At 35.6% G+C, this 24722-nt stretch overlaps 1 protein-coding gene across 2 annotated transcripts in view; it reads right to left on the bottom strand.

The window, feature by feature from the left end:
• Positions 1 to 1710: 1710 nt before the first annotated feature.
• rgs12a (regulator of G protein signaling 12a) overlaps positions 1711 to 24722 on the bottom strand; it is a 71417-nt gene continuing 48405 nt past the window's right edge. For both annotated transcript variants that reach the window (XM_030162470.1, XM_030162471.1), the window contains 5 exons: positions 24561 to 24651; positions 21910 to 21968; positions 21349 to 21460; positions 19201 to 19764; positions 1711 to 2442 (listed from right to left, as the gene is read on the bottom strand). In XM_030162470.1, coding sequence (XP_030018330.1) covers positions 2150 to 2442; positions 19201 to 19764; positions 21349 to 21460; positions 21910 to 21968; positions 24561 to 24651 — 1119 coding nt within the window. In that variant the 3' untranslated portion in view covers positions 1711 to 2149. The remainder of the gene's footprint in view (positions 2443 to 19200; positions 19765 to 21348; positions 21461 to 21909; positions 21969 to 24560; positions 24652 to 24722) is intronic.

The following is a 24722-nucleotide window of genomic DNA, read 5'->3' as shown; positions in this document are numbered from 1 at the left end:
GTAGCACATTGTTATAAGGCATACTTTATAAAGTCACTCTTACAGTAGTTGGACATTAAAAAAATAGGCAGGGTTAGCAGCTGAAAACCTCAAAGGGATGCATTCATTCTGAGAATGTGAAAAACAGCCTACATATGTCCTCCATATTGGGCTGGGATGTTGGCTAACTCCACAGCTAATGATAGTTTATAGTACCAAAAAAAATAAAAATAAAAATAAAAACCACAAGGTGAACAACAACTACCATTAGCGGAAAAAATGTTGTTAGCTTAATGAGTGTATTTGGTGCTCGAGGACACATACGTCATCCACATAGGAATTAGTGGGCTGTAAATCATAGACGTAAACAACTAAAACATTTGTTAGCTTTGTAATAGTGTTAGCTAAATATAAACAAATTACTGGAACACAAAAAATGAGATAATTTGTTAATGTTTGCTAGCTCCATGACTAAGCTGAGTGATATATTCATTAGCTTAGTAATACAGTTAGCTAATATAAACAAATGAGTGGTGAACAGCACAAAGTAGACTCCTCATTTGTTAACGTTAGCTAAGTCCATATCTAAGCTAGTGGTAGTTGTACACCCAAAAGGACTTCCATGGGAGAAAAAAGATAATATAATAGATGTAGGCAACCATAACATTGTTAGTTTAGGAACAGAGTAAGCTAAAATAAACAAATGACCTGAGTAATATCAAATTAACCTCATTTGTTTATGTTAGCTGACTTTACATCTAATCTAACAGTAGTTTATTGTGTCCTCCACATACATCTAACATGGATGTTGGAAATCAGGACATCTGATAGCGTAGAGATTAAATCAGTTAATGAATGACCGGCTCTCAGTACCAAACAGACTCATTAGTTAATGTCGACTAACTCCATTGGTAAGCTAACAGTAGCTGTTGTACACTGGTGAGTAGCAGTGGACATACGGACTTTCATGGATTAAAAAAAACAACCTATATATTTTGTGTTTTCCACATATCAGTGTACATGCTATTATCAGGGATGTATGCAACTAAAAGGTTCAGTAATGAGTTAGCTAACATCAACAAATGAACCAATAACACTGGGTTACAAAAAAATGTTTTTTGCAAGTTGTCTAGGTTTTTTCAACTGAATTAGGACCATTTTGCACCGCTAAATCCAAAAATGACATCTATTTTTCTCAATCAGGTCAGGTTTTTTTGCTAATTTGATTTTGAAAAATTTGATCTTCTCACAAAATATAATAATTAATACTAAAATAAGATTGGTAAGCACACTTTATGAAACTTGTGACTTGATTCCTGTTAGGTACAATGGTGTATTCACCGCAGATGTAGCAGAATACATCAGGCTTATTTTTGCAAGATCTTCTAGTCGAAGCCATTTCATTCGCCTGTAATATTAAAAAAAACATTACTCATAAATTGGCAAAAGTAAAATCTTCAGAACTCATTTATTGCAAGATATATGAAAGAATTTTGTATCATATGATGTGAAAATGCCCATAAATGTAAGCAAAAATGTTAAAAAGCCAATATGTAGCATAGTTCAGAAAGTTGACCTGATTGAGCAAAATTAATGTGATTTTTGGATTCAGCACACCAAAATTATCCTAAATCAGCTCAAAAAACTTAAACAATAAATTTGTTGTTGACCAGTGTAATAGGTGAACTAAAATTAAAACATGTGGTCCTGCCTTAGAGATAAAAATATATATTTTTTAAGAAACCACTTTGTGAAAAAATCCCTTTGGCTTATGTGTATCCTTCTCTAACATGACTTTTGGCTAGCTCAAACATTATTGGGAAATAAGTTAAATAGTAAATTCTGTTTATAAAGTATGCCTTATCAAAACCTGAAACATAAACATGAAATTCAGGCTTTATTCATGGTCATCCTTCCATGGCTCATAGAAATAATTACTAAACTATATCATGACAAAAACATATTACCATCCCAAAATTACAACCAATACTAAAAAACAAGAGGACACCAGAATTCTTAACAAATATACAATATCTAACTCTATATTCTTGTTTTGTTTTTGTTTTTTTGGAGTGGAAATTGACAGCTTTGTACATGCAGCCCAATGTTTGACAGATTCTCTTTCCAAAGACAGTGCCTTAGGCTTAAAAGTGCAACAGTAGGTTTCCCTTTAGACAATGGTGGCCTTGTACAGGTCTGTTTTGCAGTCCTTGCCCTCCGGTGGGTTGTGTCCATTATGGGGCATCTGGGCGTTCCTCATCTTACTCTGACACTGCCTCAGCTCGGCCACGTAGCCCTGGAAGCTGAGGCTGAGCTCAGAGTCGTCTCCCTGGGACGCCTCCACCGATCCCTCCTCCAAATGCACCGCCTCCACATCCATCACCTCCTGAGTCATCTGAGCAGCGTCGCCTCTGTCTGCAGGTGGTTTGGTGTTTGAGCCTGGCTCTGGATTTACTGTTCCATCTGTAAGAAGACAAAAACAAAGACATAAAGTTATTAACGGAATACAGTGTACAAGTTGCTATTTGGAACTCATTTTCATACATTTTAGTTATAGGAAATATGTTATGTATGGCTCTGTATTCACTCCTAGAAGTGAATTCCAATCATCTGTCTGTCCATCTGAATATACACTGAATACCATGTGTTTTCAATGATCTGTTTTTTTAATTCTTCATTGGGTTTAAGATGACACCGAATGGATTTTAATTGTTTGAAAAAAGACTGTCTTGGTGTTGTTCATCTGTCACTGATCATCCATCCATCCATCCATCAACTATCAATGATTATCCATCAGCTATCAGCGATCATCCATCCATCCATCCACTATCAATTATCATCCATCCATCCATCCATCCATCCATCCTCTATCAATGATTATCCATCATCCATCCATCCATCCATCCATCCATCCATCCTCTATCAATGACTATCCATCCATCCATCCATGATTATCCATCCATCCATCCATCCTCTATCAATGTTATCCATCCATCCTCTATCAATGTTATCCATCCATCCATCCATCGATCCATCCATCATCCTCTGTCAATGATTATCCATCCATCCATCCATCAATGATTATCCCTCCATCCATCCCTCCATCCATCCATCAATGATTATCCATCCATCCATCCATCCATCCATCCATCCATCCATCCGTCAACTATCAATTATCATCCATCCATCCATCCATCCATCCATCCATCCATCCATCCATCCATCCATCCATCCTCTATCAATGATTATCCATCATCCATCCATCCATCCATCCATCCATCCATCCTCTATCAATGACTATCCATCCATCCATCCATCCTCTATCAATGTTATCCATCCATCCATCAACTATCAATTATCATCCATCCATCCACCCATCCATCCATCTTCTTGATCAACACATTGCATGATGATCATATAGTTAAACCCTGATGATATTACTTTTGCTCAAACTTAGCACCACATCACTGGGAAGGACTCAGTGAAGTACTGAATGACTGGGATGAAACCTAATAAGTCACTGCTTTGTTGTCATGAGGTCCATTTCAACCCCGTCACTTCTACTTCATTTGGGCGGAGGGCCGACGTTACCGGATGCTGACATCACACTTAGCTTTTGATGTGAACCCTGTGGCCCCGTCGACTCTAAACACTGAGGCCCGGCTGAGTCAAACAGGCCACTTAAGCTCACTGTGATTCACCGGTGTTCAGTAGAGATGTAAACACAGCCTGTGAGTTCCAGCAGATGACCCTGTACAGACCCACACAACGGCAGGAAAATACCAACAAAAACCACCTGCAGCACAGTCAACTGAGAGCATCTGAAGTTGAATACTATGGTTTTGAGTTTGGCAAAATATGTAAATATAAAGACTACACACCTGTCATTGTGACTACCTCTGAGTGTGAAGATGAATCTGGATGCATGTTCACCTCATTCTTGAAGATTGATTGACTCAAGATTGGTTTATTGGTGCTGTGTTTTACATCTTCCTGACATCAAATCTAATACATCTTGAGCTAAATTTACCTACAGACCAGTATCTAAACCAATCATGACAATGAAGTTAATTTCTATGTATTTTTTAAATGCAATGTTACACTTTTTAATTTCTTTGTAACAGAAAGTTTGGATGAATCATTCCGTTTACATAGTTTGCTTCCAACTGTATGTCCACAGATACTGGAGTGAAATTAGTTTTTGCATATTTATAGGTGTCCTGTAACAACCAGAATAGAAAGACCCACGCCTTCCTGTTGTGTCCCATGAATCTTTACTTCAGGAAAAAGTTGACAGTGACATTATTTATGCATATATTTTTCCGTTGAAGTCAATGAAGTCGGCATTTGTGGTCAAACTGTTGAAGTGTCAGACTGTGAAAATACTTAGATATAAAGACTACACATCTGAAAGTCATGGAGGTGATGTCATCAAAGGAGACATCTCTGCATTTTCACCTCGATCCTGAAGAATGTGTTGAAAAACGAGCGACTACAGATGCAGTCTATTGGCTTTTTAAGACAAAAGTAGATGTTTCTGTATTATTTTTACAACAAATTCTGGCATTTTTTCGTCAAACTGACAAACATATGTGCAAATGGTGACTCAAATGGGATCAAAATTTATTTATCATCCGTCCATCGAATGCTACTGAGCTGTTGGATGCTGAGTTGTTTTTTTTTTTTTTTTTTTTTTACTTTTGTTTGGAATCGTGACGGTGGGTAAAAGAAGAAATTACTCATGAAACTGAAAGGTGCTACACAGTCACAGTGACTGAGTTTTAGCGCAGGATGTGAGTTAGATGATGCATCACTTTATAAACTGTTCTTATATGCTCTAAAAAAACAACTCCTTACTTTGCTTTAGGACGAGTCGAGTTAAAACCAATCCCATCATGCACTGAGGCAGGTAAACAGCCTGGACATATTTCTATCATTACAGAAAAAAAATACTGAGTAATCAAAGATAATTGTTCATTCTGTTGCAAAATGAACATCCACCTTTTTTTCCTGGAACTAGTTGTGAAAAAGACAGTTCTTATCTTTTTACGCATTAATTGTTTTTTTTGTTTTTTGTTTTTTAATTTTGACATCGCAATGTTGAGCAAAATGGAATTTATAGGCAAGTGCAAGGGTTACTAAGAGCAGAACTCATTCCTTTAAATAACACGAACCAAAACAAAACCATAATAAACCATAAAACACAAGGAAAATTGTTTAAAAAAAATACTTTGCACAATATAGGACCTTTAACAAATAATGGTTTTCATCAAATTTCATGTCAAACCATTTTTTAGATTCTATAAATCACTGCTTTTCTCATAATGTTGAATATTACGGAATGATCCTGAATAGACTGACACTAAAAATGAAGAAAACTAAATAATATATCACCATAAAGAATGAAACTAAAACTATTTCATATGAGTACCAGGGCCATAAAAATACAAGAATACAGTCATGTTATTAGAAGAACATTGTAAGAGCTTTACAGTAAAAAAATGTAGACTATCCAGTAAGAAAGTCAAGGACTCGACATTATAAGAATAAGAATAAAGTCTGTGTGAAATGTCTGAATGGAAAATAAAAAATCCTGAGAAATCAAACCATGTAGCTTGGATTTATTTTTTTCAACTGTTGGAATATTACACATTTTTCCTCAAAAAATAAAATAAAAATCTTTTTATTTTATGACTAGCGCTTGTATAATCACAACTATTTTCCTCATATTGACTTTTTTCTTCAAACATTACAGCTCTATTGTAACACACTTTCACCTTAAAAGCTGATTTGATTTATGCTAATGTGTGGAAATAATACGTCTTCATATTACAGTAAAAAGTGAAATGAAATAAAATAAAAAAACAAGCTGAAAGACTGAATCAAAACCACATGAACTAAGTCTTTTAGTTCACCATCTGTGGATCAGTATTCCTTCATCTACACTCCAGTGTGTGTTGCTTATTTCTCATGTGTTTTCAGTGTCGCTGTGAAGCTTTTTAACCGAGGTGAGTCCCGTCCACACGCAGATGGACGATAAAACTGACCCAGGATCAGAGGAGACGCAAAAAAAAAAAAGTAGTGAGATGGACTGGAGGAAAACTTTACCATATGTCACCTAAGATGCAGAACACTTAGATAAAACTGGAAGATCCACATCTCATTTCCTGCCCTTTTGAACTCCTCTCCAACTACAGAACATTAGAAGAGAAAGAAAAACCAAACATCATCACAGGCTGGAATTAGAAAACGATTCCACATCCCAAACACTGCTGGTTTACGCTCACAGTTCACACCAAAACCCACTGAGTTCACATCAGTGTCATGTGAATACGCTCAGACCAGTGGTGTTCAACATAAGGCCAGTGAACCAGTAAAATACACACATAAGAACCAATGAATAATGTTTGAGTCTGAACTTTTCTACATGTTTTGGAGTGAAAAAAGTAAAATTACATAATGAAAATATTTACAGCTACAGACTATCCTTAAAAAAAATGTGAATAACACAAACAACCTGAAATTTCTTGAGAAAATTATGTTGTGTTTCTCAGTTTATCATTTACACATGTGCTAATGATCTACAAATACACAACACATTTAATAACAGGCAGAATATTGGTAAAATTTTAGAGTCTAGAATTTAAAGTTGGAAATATTTATAAGTTATTGCGTATGATTTGACTGGTCTGATCAAATTGGGCTGAAAGTGGGTCAGACCAGAAAAATACTATCATAATGACCTATAAATAATGACTACTCTGATTTTTTTGTTTGTTTGTTTTTGTTTTAGTGTAGAAAAGTTAAATTACATGACAAAAATGTTTACATTTACAAACTATCCTTTCACAAAAAATGTGAATAATCTGAACAAATATGAACAACATAAAACATCTTTAGAGAAGTCAGTGTAATTTTAACAATATTCTGCCTGTTATTAAATGTTTTGTGTATTTGTAGATCCACTGTGATCTGTAAGTTGTAATGCACATGTGTAAATGATAAACTGAGGCAGAATATTATTAAAATTACACTTATTTCTCTGAGGAAATTACAGGTTGTTCATGTTATTCCCATTTTTTTAAAGGATAGTTTGTAGATGTAAATTTTTTCATAATAAGATTTTACTTTATTCACTCTAAAACATAGAGAAAAGTTCAGACTCAAGCATTATTTATAGGTTTTTATGTTATTATTTTACTGGTTTGATCAAATTACGCTGAAAGTGGGTCAGACCAGAAAAATACTATCATAATAACCTATAAATATTGACTACTCCATTTTTTGTTTTGTTTGTTTTAGTGTAGAAAAGTTAAATTACAGGATGAAAATGTTTAAATTTACAAACTATCCTTTCACAAAAAATATGAATAACCTGAACAAATAACAATATGAAACGTCTTTAGAGAAGTCAGTGTAATTTTACCATTATTCTGCCTGTTATTAAATGTTTTATGTATTTTTAGATGAACTGTGATCTGTAAGTTGTAATGCACATGTGTAAATGATAAACTGAGGCAGAATATTATTAAAATTGCACTTATTTCTCTGAGGAAATTACAGGTTGTTCATGTTATTCACGTTTTTTTGAAGGATAGTTTGTGGATGTAAATATTTTCATAAGATTTTAAAGTGGGTCAGACCAGAAAAATACCATCGTAATAACCTCTAAATATGGACTACTCCATTTTTTGTTTTGTTTGTTTGTTTGGTTTTAGTGTAGAAAAGTTAAATTACAAGATGAAAATGTTTACATTTACAAACTATCCTTTCACAAAAAATGTGAATAACCTGAACAAATATGAACAATATGAAACATCTTTAGAGAAGTCAGTGTAATTTTACCATTATTCTGCCTCTTACTAAATGTTTTATGTATTTTTAGATGAACTGTGATCTGTAAGTTGTAATGCACATGTGTAAATGATAAACTGAAGCAGAATATTATTAAAATTGCACTTATTTCTCTGAGGAAATTACAGGTTGTTCATGTTATTCCCATTTTTTAAAGAATAGTTTGTAGATGTAAATATTTTCACAATGTGATTTTACTTTATTCACTCTAAATCATGTAGAAAAGTTCAGACTCAAACATTAATTACAGATTCTTATGTTATTTTTTCACTGGTCTGACCCATTCGAGGTCATATTGGACTGAATGTGGACTGAAATGCCTTTGACAGGCCTGGTTTAGACTGTGTCATGTCGCCCCCTAGTGGCCGTCCTCGTCCCTGCAGAGCCTCTGCAGCTGCCACACATTGAGAAGTGATTACACTGGGAGATGGAGACACCGGTTCTGGTCCTCTGGATCCAAACGAGAGCCTTCTGGTTTCAATTTAGGTCTAATTATGGGCTCATTTACACCTCATATACCGAGTAAAGGCAGTGAAGTAAACGGTGGGTGAGAAAAACAGCAGAAGGACTGAACACCAGTGAGGAATATTGAAATAGTAGCATGAGTCAACTGAGGCTTTAATAGAACTAAAATATTAAGCAGTAAAATCAAATGACACTTTAACCCTTTCATTCATACTGGTCACTCCAGTGGACAGATATTCTACAGCTCTTGAACATTCATGGGTTTTGTTGTTTTAGTTCCATATCAGCCAACACAGTGGAGCTTATGCATCATCCCAAACACTGCAGTTCACACAATTATTGTAACTTTGCTGCTCATGATAAACCTGATCTGCACTAACATGTTTTAGTGGAAATCAGTTGCTACTTGTTATTAGACTGTAATTAACAGTTTTCTGAAACAATTTATTTATTTTTTGCATATCCTCCTGAGACCCAGCAATGCATTTTGTCCTCTGTAGGGACAAAAGTTTGACAGTTTTACTTAAAAAATGCTGTGCATTACAAAGGACATTCCATTAAAAACATCAATCAATAAATAAAAAATATTTTAAAAACGTATCTGAAAAAATTGTTGCATTATGCAGTTTCCAATCAAGACAATTTTTTAATGTAAAAAAGCTGAAACTGTCTAATCCCTGGGTCTCAGGAGGATATTATCTCCATGAAATGAGTAATAACTAATATTAGAGTATGATAAAATGTGAGAAAACATTAGCGATTTAGCAATTAAATTTGTTTGGCATTTATGTGGCATTAAAAATGTTTTTATTTCATAGTTTTCACACAGTATATCACTTTCTGATGATGAGTTTTAAATACATGTTTCTTTGCTTAAAAAATTAAATGCATGGTGTCCAGCTGAGTGGATATTTTTGTAACTCCATGAAAAATAGGTTCATAAAAAAAATTCATTTGCATTGCTTTTTCATGTCTAAAGTGGAATAAAAACACTCTAGAAAAAAATATTGACTAAGGTTGTCATAATTCATGCATGAAAGTGTTAATATTCATCTCAGCTGGACTCGGTCCAGGTATTTGGTTCACCTGAAGTCAAATGCTGCTGTTTTTAACATGATCCGTCTTGTACTAATCATCACCTAAGATAATAAATCATATAATGATGAAAAAAAAAGATTTTGCAGGTGACTTTAACAGAGATGCAGATATATTGACTCAGCTGAGCATCAGAATTAATCGATTAGCTATTACATCTGTTGTTTAATGAATTTGCAGGATTAAACCTGTGCTTCATACAGATCATGAAGACTTTAAACCGCTCAGAATAAAGAAGTCTTTGTTTCATCGATGTGTCCATAATCACTACATTTCAGAGACTATTTTGCATCATGTGTATCGCACATTTTTACATCGCAATGTTGAGCAAAATGGAAGTACAAGTGTTCCTAAGTGCAGAACTCATTCCTTTAAGTAACACAAACCAAACCAAAACTACAATAAATCATAAAACATAAGGAAAACAGTTCAAAAAAACAGTGTGCACAATATACGACCTCTAACAAATAATGGTTTTCTATCAAATTTGACATCAAACCATTTTTTAAAAATTCTACATTCTATAATTTTTTCTATTAAATTTGGAGTTGTCACTATATTTTTCTTAAGAAATTTCAAATTGTTAATTATATTCACATTTTTTAAAGGTTAGTTTGTAGATGTAAACATTTTCATCTTGTAATTTTACTTTTTTCGCTCTAGAACATAGAGAAATGTTTGGAGTTGTCATTATTTATAGGTTATTGTATTATTATTTTACTGGTCTGACCCATTTCAGATCATATTGGACTGAGTGTGGCCCCTGAACACCATCGATATATACGATAATATTAAAGAGCATTAAAGTGGACAGACATTTTTTTACTGAATAAATACGACTCACTTTGTGATGTTTAGCTTTTGTTAGTGTGGTTTTATCTATTGTTTGTGTGATTGTGTTTATCTTTTCTGATAGCCATTAGTTTTGGACCAGGATTGCATGACCCTCAGCTCACGAGACTTGAGACTGGAGAAACGGACCTTGTTTAGGTATTGACACGATTATTTTCTCTGATCTTTTAGACCACGGGTGTCAAACATATGGCACGTGGGCCAACACCAGATCACTAAGGGGCACAATCTGGCCGGTGGGATGAATCTGTGAAATGGAGAAATTCCACTGAAGATACTGACAAGGATGTTAACCCTTTCATGCATGAATTATGAGAACCTTAATCAAGATTTTTTTTTTTATTCCTCTTTAGGGATAAAAATAAACAATTTGATTGATTTTTTATGAACATATTTTTCATGGAGTTACAAAAATGTCCACTCAGCTGGACACCATGTGTTAAATTTCAGAAGCAAATAAACATGTATTTCCTGATATACTGTGTGAAAACTATGAAATTAAAATGACGCTAATCTGATGTTTTCTCACATTTTAACATACCTGCATGGAGCTAATATGCAAAAAAAAAAAAAAAAAAACTTTTTGTTTTAAAAAAAACCCACCATCTATTACAGTCTAATAACAATTAGCAATGTTTTTTTTTTTTTTTTTTTTACACTCAAACATCTTACTGCAGATCAGGTTTATCAAGAACAGCAAAGTTACAGTAATGGTATGAATTTCAGTGTATGGGATGATGCATAAGCGTCTACTGTGTTGGCTGATATGGAACTAAAACAACAAAATCCACAATTATTCAAGAGAACCAATTTTGAACAGCTGTCTACTGTAGTGACCACTATGCATGAAAGGGTTAAACTCAGGATTCACATTCAGACTAATAAGATCTAAAGTGGGTCAGACCAGTAAAATACCATCATAATAACCTATAAATAATGACAACTACAAATGTCTCTCTTGTTTATGTGTAAATAAGTAAAATTACATGTACATATTTACTATCCTTTCACAAAAAATGTGTATAACCAATGAAATAAGTGTAATTTTAACAATATTCTGCCCGTTACTAAATGTTTTGTGTATTTGTAGATTGTAATTATAAGAAACTGAGACATAACATTGTTACAATTGGACTTATTTTTATTTTCTTCATATTTGTTCTGATTATTCTTTTTTTTTATGAAAGGATGGTTTGTGAATGTAAATATTTCCATCTAATTTTACTGTTTTCTCATTAAAACCAAGATGACAATTTGGAGTTGTCATTATTTATGGGTTATTATGTTATTATTTTACTGGTCTGACCCACTTGAGATCATATTGGTTTGAATGTGGAACCTGAACTAAAATGATTTTGACACCTCCGTCTTAAATCTCACTCATTGGAGTTTTCCATTCATCATGGTCGATATCCCACGTATCCCCCTGGAACAGCAGAGGGCGTCAGTCAAACAGTAATTCCCTAAATGAAGAGGGACATCTGCAACGACTAAAACCTGACTGACAGAGGCAAAAAAGGGAAATACGATTAAACCATACTCGAACGGATAAGTCTGGACTATTGGAATCAGACTTCAACAGATTTCTGTGAGGATTCAAACGCAGAAACTTCACAAAGTCTGTAAAAAGTAAAGACAGAGGGAGCAGGGCCGTGTTAAGTTTTTCCCATGTTTGCGGACGTAGAGGTGGTGTCGAACATACGGGTACATGGAGTCTCAGCTGCTTCTATTTTCGAGAACGCAGAGACAGAGAGGAATAGGTTGGGAGATAGATGAAAACCAGTAGTGACAGTTTCTATCTGTAGCTCAGTCAACTCCAGGATAGGGTTACCATGGCGCCCGGTGGTGGGAAGAATCCGCCTGATGCACTTAGCAACCAGAAAAAGAGGAGCCGAGCCTGTAGAAAAAGGCTGAAATAGGCTTCGATTCCTCCTCATCATCTTCACCTTAAATTAAAGCCTGTCTTTTAACGCTGGGTCAGATGGAGCGTCCACGCCTCTGGATTAAGGGCTTTGATATTCACTTTCCTGCTCGTTAAAATTTTGTCGGAAACACTATTTCAAAGACGCCGTTGTGGTGTCTCTAATTGGAGTCTGGATCTAATAGGAGTCCTCTAGTTCTCTAGGATCACCGTTTTATGTTTTTGTGATGTCAATTCTCTCAGTATCTAATGATTTACATGCAGAGATTGGTTTGTTTGTGCTGTTTTACATCTTCCTGACGACAAATTTTAATATAGCTTGTGCTAAAAATCACCTACAAACCAGTATCTAAACCAGGGGTGTCAGACTCATTTTCTTTCAGGGGCCATACTCAGTCCAATTTGATCTCCAATAAAATAATAACATAATAGTCTATAAATAATGTCAACTCCAAATTTTTTAGTGCAAAAAATAACATTAAATGATGAAACAATTTCTATCCAAAACAAAAAAAAAAGATGTGAATAATTGGAAAAAAATGAAATTTCTGAAGAAAAATAAGTAGTTTTATCAGTATTCTGCCTCAACTTATGATTTCTACATGTGCACTACAGATCAGATCTACCAAGGCACAAAACAGGCAGAATATAGTTAAAATTGCACTTATTTTTCTTTAGACATTCCAGGTTGTTCATATTTGTTCAGGTTATTGACATTTTATTGTTAAGGGATATCAGAATTTAATGTTCTTTGCAAAAAATCAAAGACAAAAAATTGGTGTTGCCATTATTTATAGGCATAACATATTATTTTTTTCACATTAAACCAAGAAGAACATTTGGAGTCATTATTTTTAGGTTATTCTATTATTTTTGAGTGTGATGCCCTTGACTGTTAATACCTTCAGGGTAATTTTTGCATTTTGCACTTTGTAAATTCATCTCGAGGGCCAGATTGGAACATTTGGCGGCCCGGTTTTGGCCCCCGGGTCACATGTTTGACACCTGTGATCTAAACCAAATATGACCAAAAACACATGATTTAGGATACAGCTCTGGAAAAAAAATTAAGAGACCAATAGGACTAGCTGGGTGACAAAAACAGTGCTAGTGCCGCAAAAGTAATTGGAATCAAAAGATAACAATTGAAAACTACTGGACTTTATCATTACCTCAGCTCTGTTGGAGGTTGTGCAGTGAGGAGGATGTGGGTCATGTACATGTATTTTTGGCCATGCACAAAATTATCCCAATATTGGAGCAAGGTTATAATAGTTTTGGATTTTTCATTATAGTTTAGTTTTATTTAATTTTGACCTTTTTCCCTCTAATTCAGCTAGTTTTAATTAGTTTTTAGAGCAGGTTTGCTAGTTTTTATTAGTTTTTGTTTTTTCTAAATGCTTAGTTTTAGTTTAGTTTTTTTTTCATATCTTTTATCTTCTTCTCTGTTGTATTCACATAAATCCCAGACAGGACTCTGCTGCTTTCTCCCAACTTTAGGCTCCATGTTTCCAGGTAGAGCGGGGACCAGAAGACGACTCTAAATGACAAGTGACGAGAAGTGACAGACCGTGAAGTGTTGTACGGTGCCGCCAGCTAAAATTACTCGAGTGAAATAAATCCATTTCATATCAATCTGACGTTGATAAAAATAAAAATGAAGGGAATTTGATCCATAATTTTCATATATTTTAGTTAGTTTTATAAGCACACATTACAGTTTCAGTTAGTTACCGTTTTTTCTTTTAATTATAGTTTTTATTTATTTCAGTAAACGAAAATGTTTTTACAATTCTAGTTTTTGTCATTTCGTTACTTTTCGTTGATAATAACCTTGTATTGGAATAATATCGGCAAAGAATTTGGAAAAATATTGGGATACAAACTATTAAGGACATGTTCTGTGCTATATTTGGGTCATTAAACAGGAAAAGACTCACCACATTGCAAAAATCTAAATCTTACCAAGTGTATTTTTCCTCATTTCTAGTCAAAATATCTCATCACACTTAAATTAAGACATAATCACCTAAAGAGTCATTTTTCAGTGAGATGTAAGAACTTATTTTCAGACAATAGATCTGGAAAATCTTTTTTCAAGAAATCGTACATAGATAATTTTGTACTTGTTCCATTGGCAGATTTTTTTTGCTTGTGTCAAGATTTTTTTGTGCTTAATTCAAGTAAAAAAAAAAAAAATCTGCCAGTGGAACAAGTGAAAATTATCTTGGTAAGATTTCTTGAAATAAGATTTTCAAGATCTATTATCTACAAATAAGTTTTTAAATCTCACTGAAAAGTTACTCTTCAGGTGATTATGTCTTATTTTAAGTGTGATGAGATACTTGGACTAGAAATGAGAAAAATACACTTGGTAAGATTTAGATTTTTGCAGTGCAAGTAAGGATAAATATTTGATTAAAATCCTCTTGGTAGCGTCTAAAAAAGCCATCACACGAAAATGGTGTAAAGAAGAACCCCCCTATCCTAAATAATTGGAGAGACATTGTAGAAGAAATTCACAACATGGAGAGACTTTGTTATATTATAATGCTACAACAAGCAACATGCGAAAATTGATGGAAAAAGTCGACAATATACAGGATGACAACTGACACTATATTCTAATTCTAAAATCAAAAATTAGACAATAACATATACATAAAAAAACCCCAAAAAAGACTACTGGACTTCTGCTCTGACAATGTTCCCAAACTCTGAGGACTGGTTTTTCTATCAGGACAAAGCTCCTGGCCTCAGACAGGTCAATAAAGGTGTGGATGACGGACCACCAGATGAAGACCCTGTCACGGCCAGCCCACTGTCCAGACCTGAACCCACTTTGAAAACTTCTGGAGGAACATGGATGGTCACAAGCCATGGAACATAGCTGAGCTTCTTGAATTTCTCTGCCAGGAGCTGCATAAAGTCACCCAACAGCAAAGGAGAAGAGCCAAGACACGTGAAATCTGTCACTGAAAATCAGGGTTATTCCACCAAATACTGATGTCTGAACTTTTACCAAGTTACAACATTAGTATTGTGTTGTTTAGAAATGAATATGAACTGGTTTTCTTTGCATTATTTGATGTCTGAAAACACTGCATCATTTTGTAATTTTGACCATGTATCGTGTTCTGCAAATACATGCTCTAAATAACAATATTTTTGTTTGGAATTTGGGAGAAATGTTGTCAGTAGTTAAGACAATAAAACAAAAATGTTCATGGTATTGCACGTTCACTTACTTCCACGGTGACTTTAACTCTTTCATGCATAGTGGTCACCACAGTGGACAGCTGTTCTATTTTTTTTTTAAATTATTATTTATTTATTGGTTTATTTAATAGGGATCATGCATATTTATGAACATTGTTGTATAAAAAAATACACCCATGTAAATATGCCAGAATTAGTAAAAATAACTACTTCTCATCTGCAGTCCATAGGAGGTGACAAAAACAAATGTGTAAAGATTGCAGCATCATCTGCATATACCTGAACATCAGCATTTTTACATGCATCTGGTAGATCATTTATGTACAGTCTGAACAGGACTGGACCATGTATGGACACTTAGGGGACCCCTACTGGACATTCACAGAATGGAGATTTTGAATCGTTAATACGAACACATTGTTTTGTACTGGACAAATATGACTGTATCCAGGGGAAAGCTTACACAGAAAAATTAAAATATGTTAGTTTAGATAAAGGAACATCATGATTAACAGTATCAAATGCTTGTTTAAAGGTGTTCTCTTGTATATTCATGGATTTTGTTGTTTCAGTTCCATATCAGCCAACACAGTGGACGCTTATGCACTATCCCATACACTGACATTCATACCATCACTGTAACTTTGGTGTTTATGCACAGTTACATGCTAATGCTAATTGTTAATAGACTGTAATTAACAGTTTATTTTTGTTTGTTTGTTTTTTTAAATAAAAAGTTGTTGTTTTTTGCATATTATCTCCATGCAGGTATGTTAAAATGTGAGAAAATATCAGGTTTAGCAGCATTAAAAATGCTTTTATTGCATAGTTTTCTCACAGTAAATCAGTAAATACATGTTTCTTTGCTTCTAAAATTAAACGCATAGTGTCCAGCTGAGAGGACAATTTTGTAACTCCATGAAAAACAGGTTTGTGAAAAATCTATCGAATTGTTGTTGTTTCTTTCATGCCTACAGAGGAATAAAAACACTGGGGAAAAAAATCTTGATTAAGGTTCTTATAATTCATGCATGAAAGGGTTAATTTTAGCTGTGTTTTGTCCAGGAAATACAGACCCACCTGAAAAGAATGAAACACTTGTGTGAAATATACATATTGAAACACTAATATGTGCTAATTGCTAATGCTAATGCTAGAGTTAACCTTTGGGAATGACCCGTAGGCAAATAAGTTGTATATTTAGAAAGAACTTTGATGGAATTCTGTGGGAACCAAGAGTTTTAGGAGCAGCATCTAGTGGTCGTCCGTGGAATTGCATTTTCACTTACTTCCACAGTGACTTTAATTTCAGCTGTGGTTTTTCCAGGTAATACAAACCCACCTGAGGAGAATGAAACACTTGTGTGAAATATACGTATAGAAACACGTATTACCTGAAATCCACACCGTTTGTATTTTTAATTCAGGAGGTGGTGGATGTGAGTTCTGTATAAAACCAGAAAATGATGTATAGTATTGTCAGAAAAACCCCACTGGTCACAGCTAATATATTTTTTGTCACTTGAGAGCATCTACCTTCACCATACACCTTCAAATATCCCATAAACACATCATGTGGAGGAGGGGAAACATCAGAGACAGAAAGTAGAAAATAAAGTCTATCCACAGAGATGATAATGATCTTTAACGCTGACATCCCAGCAAGCTTTCAACACAGACTCGGAAAAAGCCACGATGATACAGTAAAAGTACAAACAACAGAGCAGCGACCCCTATTAAAAAGAAAATAAAACTATACACCAAAGCTCCGAAGCAGGTGGACCGAGCAGACATTGTTTAACACGACCGCACAAACACACAACCGAAGCAGCACACCCTGAAATGAGCACAAAGAGGGAAAAAAAAAAGTACACAAAGGAGTGGGAGCTACAAGACGAAATGAGATGAACGGGAGAAGGCATGCGGAGGCGGAGAGGAGAGAGGAGGAGGAGGCGGTGGTATCAGTGGAGGTGGGAGGGAGAGAAAACCAAGATCACAAATGTGTAAAAAGACAGACGAGAGTGATTGTCCAATTCTAATATTTATTAGATCTACTCAATCACAGGTACAGAGTTTATTGGCAGTGATTATCTACAACAGGCATCTAAAGAGGGAGTGAATAGCCCAGATAAAGAATGACAGGCAATTCAACAATGTCACCCGCATTAACAGGAGCTTGTCCTCAAATGACTAATTATTTTCACCGCTGCTACAGCAGGAGTCGACACCATTTAATGACTCACAGGTGTTGCATAAGAAAAAAAAAAAAAAGCTTTGACATTGACATTGTTGAATTGCACTTAACTGGAGGAGGTGGGATGGAAAGGGGGGATACAGCATTTGTTTTGTACTGGCTGTTTAACATTTGCAGGTCCAACACTTGCTCATATCAGAGTTGCTACGATGTTTTCCCAGTGCACGCGTCATGAACCCAAACAACACTAAGCTCATCGTTGTCAGTGGTAGAGCTACACATACAGCCAAGCCTTGTCTTCGGTCGGTGCAGCGTTCACCACCTTCACTACTATCAAATAACCGATCGTTGATGTACATGTGTGTGTTTTAGGGCTGGATGATACAAATCGACAGTCGCATCAGTCGCCGTTTTCAGCATGAGCGTCACAGGCGCTTTCATTAGAACCTATCCATCAGATTTATTCTCTCAATCTGCGAAACATACAAGTGAAAAAAATATAAGAAAATGTAGATGTACGTGGGCTTCTTTTGGCTTATGATGTGCTTTTCAGTCATTAAATAAATAAATAAATAACACTCCATCTTTCTACTTTTATGTTCATTTTAAAGTCATTTTCAGTCGGTTAATATTTAATCTGTCGGCTCTGAAAATGTGTTTGATTTAGTCCACTTTAACCTCCAGTTATTTTCTACCACTGCTGAAGTGAAGTGAACTGAGTTAAGACTCATTTTAATTGAGCATCAGTGTAAAGGCTGTGTTTATTGAGAGCTGTACATCATAGATAGTATTTAGTATTAATGTGCCTCAGATATCGACAGTATTTTTCTCATGAAGACCAGATATGAAAAAAACTGGCATGCAAATCACATTTTCAGGTGATTACACACCAGTGAAAACATAAATGTAAATAAATATTGTATTTTGTTGTTTCATTTAAAGTCCCATGACTGATGTTTGTTTTTTCTGCACTTTATGCTGCAAAAAGGCTTTTACAGTTGCACGTCAGAGCATATTTTAACTTAAACCAGTGTATCTCAGTGAATCACAGTGCATTAGATGTAACAGAAATGCAACCACACCCAATGAAACTAATTTTCTGGAATATTTCACAATAATATTTGAGCTTGTGTAAAATTTTAAGGGTGTCCACAAACTTTTTTCCACTACTGTATCTCGATATAAACGTCTTATTTTGTGCAGGTTGAACTTTACAGCGTCGACGTACCGCCCAGCCCTAATGCACACATCATAACATTATGAACTCTGCAACCAGTTATCAACCTCATGCACCCAGAAAAAAGTAACTCAAAATATGTGGCCAATCCAACCATTAAAGGTAATTGACATCCAAATAAATTCACTGAACTGAACAAAATATACACATCACTATTTACAGGTTTGTAGAAACGGAAACTAAAGCCAATCACACACATGCTTTGCTATGTTTAATAAAACAGTATGATTTCAAATAACTGGCAAACTGAGGAGGAGTCAATATCAATTTGTCATTAAAGTGCATCAGAGTCAGTGTAGACAGAGTTTTACCGTGAGCACACGCATGCACACACGACACACACGCAAACACACGGAGCACTGGTTTGTTACACTGTAGAAATACCTGAAGGTGATTTCCCCTCTGTGGCTGCGTCCTGGGGTGGGGGGCAGGGTGGGGGTGGGGTGAAGTCGGCTTCAGGGAGGCTGCACTCGAAGGACGCCATGGGCGACGGCGCCGGCGGCAGCAGGGTGCTGTTGGGACTGCTGATGTCGCCCTCTCCGACCAGCGTCAGGTCGGTGTGGGCGTCCTCCTCCACGGTGCGGAGGCTGGGCCGGGTGTCCGAGGGCCGGGGGATGGGGGACAGGTGGGTGCCGAAAGGGAAGTGCCGGGGAGGGGGCATGAGGCAGCGGCGGGGGGCGGAAAGTCCGTTGGCGCTGGAGCTGAGGGACGAGTCCAGGCTCTCTGAACGGAGGCTGGAAGTGAGCGCCATCCGCGAGGTGACGCCGTTCTCCCGGCCGGCCTTCAGGGAGTCGGGGGTGGAGCAGGCCAGGTTGGAGGACATGGAGCAGGACGAGGACGGGGGGGTGAGACGCAGGAAGTCGGGCAGCACCAGGTCTTCTTTGCTCAGGAGTCCACGCTGGTCGTTGGCTCTGGTGCTTTGTGCTCGGCTCAGCAGCTCAAAGAATTCTGGGAGAACAGAGAACACCAGTTATACTTAAGAGGTTTGGTTTTAAGAAGAACCTGTTCATGAACCAGATCTGACTTCAGTCCAAGGTTTTAAAACTCATCTAAAAACCTGTTATAAAACCAAAAGCCAAGGAGTCAAATCCTTATCTTTTGACCCAGCATGAAACTCTGTTTCTATTCTAGTGTTTTTATTGCTTCATATTGTTTGTTTTGTAGTTATGTTTTTATGATTGATGCAAAGAGCTTTGGTTGTTTGTTTGTGCTTTATAAGTAGACTCGACTAAATGAAGGTATTGTCAGGGTTTTTAACTACATGTTTTCCTGCAAATGAATGAAGCTCGATTTTTAATGAGTGACCTTGAGTGACCTCTGATGATGAGGAATTTAAGAATAGACTTTAAGAGAATTTAAGAATAGTAAGACATTCCCGCTAATACTGATCAAGATTAAACCAGTAATTCTAGATCAGTATTTTGCATAAATTCTGAGAACAGGACTACAGTTGTTTTCATTACTTTAAGATTTGAGGCAACAATTTCTCAATTTAACAAACATTACATCTATGTCCTTATGTTTTACTTTGTTTTGTTTCTGCTATATATGAATGTTTTCTTATCAATTAATAAAATAAAAAACAGCTTTGTCTCTGAGAACTCTTTTATAAACAAGTAATTGAGTAAGTACAAGAATAAATTTAACTTTGTCTTAACATTTTCCATCTAAAATATGACTTTGTGAAATATGAGCAAAAAACGAGCAAAACTTGCTTGAAATTTGGCATTTTCATATAGTCTTAAGATAGATGATGAGACTGCAGACAGAAATAAAATTAACACAAGATATAAAAACTTTTAACAAAAGCATCAAAGGCTGGCTAAAGCAAAATTAGAGATGTGAGCATTTTTAACGATTCTTAATTTACTGTAATTCTATGTAACACTGATGTAAATATTTACCATATGTTGTACTCCTTTTTAACATTTGTAATTGTAGCATGTCATTTTATGCAACCTCTTTACTTTTCTTTCTCCTTTTTGTTTGTAACAGGTAGAAGTTATACTATGTAATTTGCATTGTCCGTATCAAATAAACTTTGCAAATAAATAAGATTTTTTGCTTAATACAAGACTGTTTGATTTCATTCATTTTCATTCATTTTCAGAACCCGCTTTATCCTCACTAGGGTCACGGGGTCGCTTGGAGCCTATCCCAGCTACATAGGGGCGAAGGCGGGGTACACCCTGGACAAGTCGCCAGTTCATCGCAGGGCCTGTTTGATTTCATTCAGCAATATTTGTGTTCTTTCTAGTTTTCGTCATATACAAAACAAGCATAATTTCTCTCAGAATCATTCATATCCATGCAGAAAATGTCGAAACTGAAAAGGAAACCGAATCAGTTTGAGAACCAAGTGGCGATAGACTGAGACAGATTAGTTGTGTTGACCATGCAGCATAGCACCTGACAAAAAAAACATCCCTTTTAAAGCTGTTAAAGATGTCTGTTAGTTAGCAAAGCCAAGCTGAGGGATCCACCAAAGTAAAAAAAAAAGAAAAAAAAGGAGAAAGAAAGAAGGAATTTTACCTTCAGCTTCATCTATATTAATCTTTTTCTGTTTTCTCTTTTCCCCTGGGAGTCCTGAGTCTGGTCCACTTCCTCTCAAAGAAAAGTCCTTTGGTGTTGACCTCTCATCTCCCTGCAGATGCAACAATAACAATGCACTCTGTTAGGGGATGGGGAGATGGAGATGGAGGGATGGGGATTGGGGGGGGGGGGGGGGGGGTTGAACTGTGACCACGCTAAGCATGAGCTGCCATGCACCTTAAGTGACCGGATTTGCTGGCACTTCACGTACACGCGAGCCCTGTCGGTCGCGCAAAGACTGAGTAGGACGTTATGAGCATATGCACGGAAAACAAAAAAAAACAAAAAAAACGAGTGAGTCAGCAGCAGCCAGTGTGAGGTTACAGATTACAGAATAAACCAGGGAAAGCACACAAACCGAAGCCTGTTAATACAGATAAAAATAGGATGCTATTAAATGATACCCAAGGTTGCAGAAGCAGGAGAGCAACAGAGAAAGTACCAAACACCTTGTCTGGGTTCATCAGCGACCGGTTTAATGAAACTCTGGTTAGTACTTACTGTTGCAGAAAGGCTCCTGGTGGGAGGATGACTTTTCAGAGAAGACGACTTGGGTTTGTCTATGTGAGAGAGATAGGAGTGTTTAATTAAGCTGAGAATAGACGAGGGCATGAGAGCAGCACAAACGGAGACGGATTCAACAGTGGAATACAGGGCTTGAACAAGATTAATTGAGATTTTTCACACTGATACAGAGTTGTTCTTGTGCACAGAATTATAATACAGCCAGTTCCAAGTATCGACAAAACTCTGATGAGGGTTTACACTGCAAAACAGGAATATCTAAAACAGGAATTTGGAATATTTATCTTGTAAGATCATTTTTTAGATTTACTTACTCACTGAGAATTAATCTTGATAAGATTATTTGACTAATTTCTATCTTGGCCTACACCACTTAGATATTACAACTAATTTTATTTTATTTTTATTTTTTTTAACGTCATTGCCATTTCAAAACTTACAGGCAATTATATAACCACAATAAGGGAAAGAAAAAAAAAAAACACAAAACAAAACAAAATCACTTTGATTGTCGTCTTATATGTCAGTGACAAACATATGGGTAAAGAAGCAGAAGAAGTTTGCCCTCAAAAAATGTTTACTTGTTTTATGCAGTTTTGCCTATATATATATCTATTCAGTCATTACATCTACATAAGACCATATATAATATAAGACCAGATACATATTTAAGATGGGTAAAAAAATCTTACTATGAAGGCTTGAAACAATAATATGCTGCTTAAAATAATATTTTAGCATTCTATAACCTTTAGATAATATTTTCTTATTTGCACTGGCAGATAATTTTACTTTTTTACATTTTAACCCAATAATGACTTTAATTTTCATATTTTGTACTGGCCTTTTCTGCAGTGTAAGGGGTACACTAAAATTTATCACTGAATAGGAAAATCACTTTCATGAACAAATAGACTGATTCAGTCCAAATACAGGGCTAATATTAGGCTTCTTAACTCAAATGATGACCGAGCTTGAGGGAAAATAATAGCTAAAAAAAATTAAAAACACATCTACAATCACCAACGTTTTTTACAGTTAGTCTGATATTAAGTTTCATATTAGATTAATAACTGTAAGTATCAGTTTATGTGGGCATAAATTACTTTGACTTCGATGTTTATTTCAACAGTTATGCAATCTGTAATTGCGAAGACTGAGATCTGCCAATTCAACAGCTTGTTCTCGCTATCAACTAGTGTTATTATATTGGCTTTAAAAATCCACTATCAGCCCTCTACCTCTTATTATTTATGTAGAAAAGAGGATTTACTCTTTCTTATGGGGTTTAACATAGTGACCAACAAATGCTACTGTGGAAAATCAACATAACAAAATGATCATTCTAATTCTCTTTTCTTTAGACACAAGAAAATAAGTGCACAGCTTTATAAGACAGACAAAACACTGAACTAAATGTGTTCTACCTGTTAAAATCACTAGTTTGACCCCTGACCCCATGACAAGAAGCAGCACAAACAATTAGAAACACCTGACATGTGTTGAATGAAACCTGGTATAAAACATCAGGAAATTAATGCCATAAATCTCATATTGTCTGAACAAAAGGGCTAAAGACATTCACATTAAATACAAGCACTTTGGTTTATTTAGAAGCTGTTGAATAAAACCTAGTTATTTTGTTTGGTTTTGTTCAATTTGTGGATTATTTTGGTCAGTTTTACTAATTCTGTTGATTATTATATTCATTTTGTGATTAATTTATTCATTTTATTTGGTTATTTTGCTCTTTTTATTGATTACTTTGTTCATTTTATCAGTATCAACATCAGTAAAAGCAAATTAATGCAATAAATCTCATATTGTCTGAACAAATGGGTTAAAGACATGTTCAGTGCAAAGGGAAGTCACACTAAATATAACCACTTTGGTTTATAGAAGTTTTTTTTTTACCCTGTTTTTCCTGCTGTCCATACTTTGCATATATCCAGATTCAGTCTTAATACAGAGACTGACAAATGTATATGTGTGGTCATTAGAACTTTACTAAACCAACAAACAGAATGTTGGACTGGAACTGTAGACCCTGGTTTTGCTTAATTTAACAGTACAATGTCATAATGTCCTTTAATATTAAATACTAAAATGTGCTGCTTGTAAAACATTGGAGCCAGTTGAAGGTGTGATATGAGGAAAAACCACTGCATTATAAACGCAATTTAACACTGATTTCAGATTCATCGTGATAGGACCACACCGAATCTGAACAATAACTGATGATGGAAGATGATTTTTTTTCTTTTAACACCCGACATTCCTACTCTTATTTAGTCATCCTCACTGAACTTGATATTTTAGACCAGGGGTGTCAAACTCCGGTCCTCGAGGGCCAGTATCCTGCATGTTTTAGATATTTCCTTCTTCCAGCACACCTGGTTCAATTAATGATCAGCTCATCATCAAGCTCTGCAGAAGCCTGATAATGATGGAATGGATTCCAGGTGTGATGGAAGAGGGAAATATCTAAAACATGCAGGATACCGGCCCTTGAGGACTGGAGTTTGACACCCCTGTTTTAGACCTTTGAAGACTTTTGTTGTCCTGCAGAACCTGTAGGACTGACTGAATTAGAGTTTATTTAAACATGTCAGATTGGTGTTCCTTACCTTTCCCTGGGTCTGCTCGTTCCAAAACAACACGCAAACCATCCAGACTCGATATGGGAGCCCCCAAGTCCAAAGGCTCAGTTTCTCCGCTCTACAACAACACAACATTACTCATGTTAAGAACACTAAGTCAAAACTAAACTGACTAAAAGTAGCAGTGAT

The sequence above is a fragment of the Sphaeramia orbicularis genome, chromosome 18, assembly GCF_902148855.1.
Source record: "Sphaeramia orbicularis chromosome 18, fSphaOr1.1, whole genome shotgun sequence".
NCBI lineage: Eukaryota > Metazoa > Chordata > Actinopteri > Kurtiformes > Apogonidae > Sphaeramia > Sphaeramia orbicularis.
The sequence above is the reverse complement of the archived record's forward strand: the minus strand, read 5'-3'. Positions and strand labels throughout refer to the sequence as shown.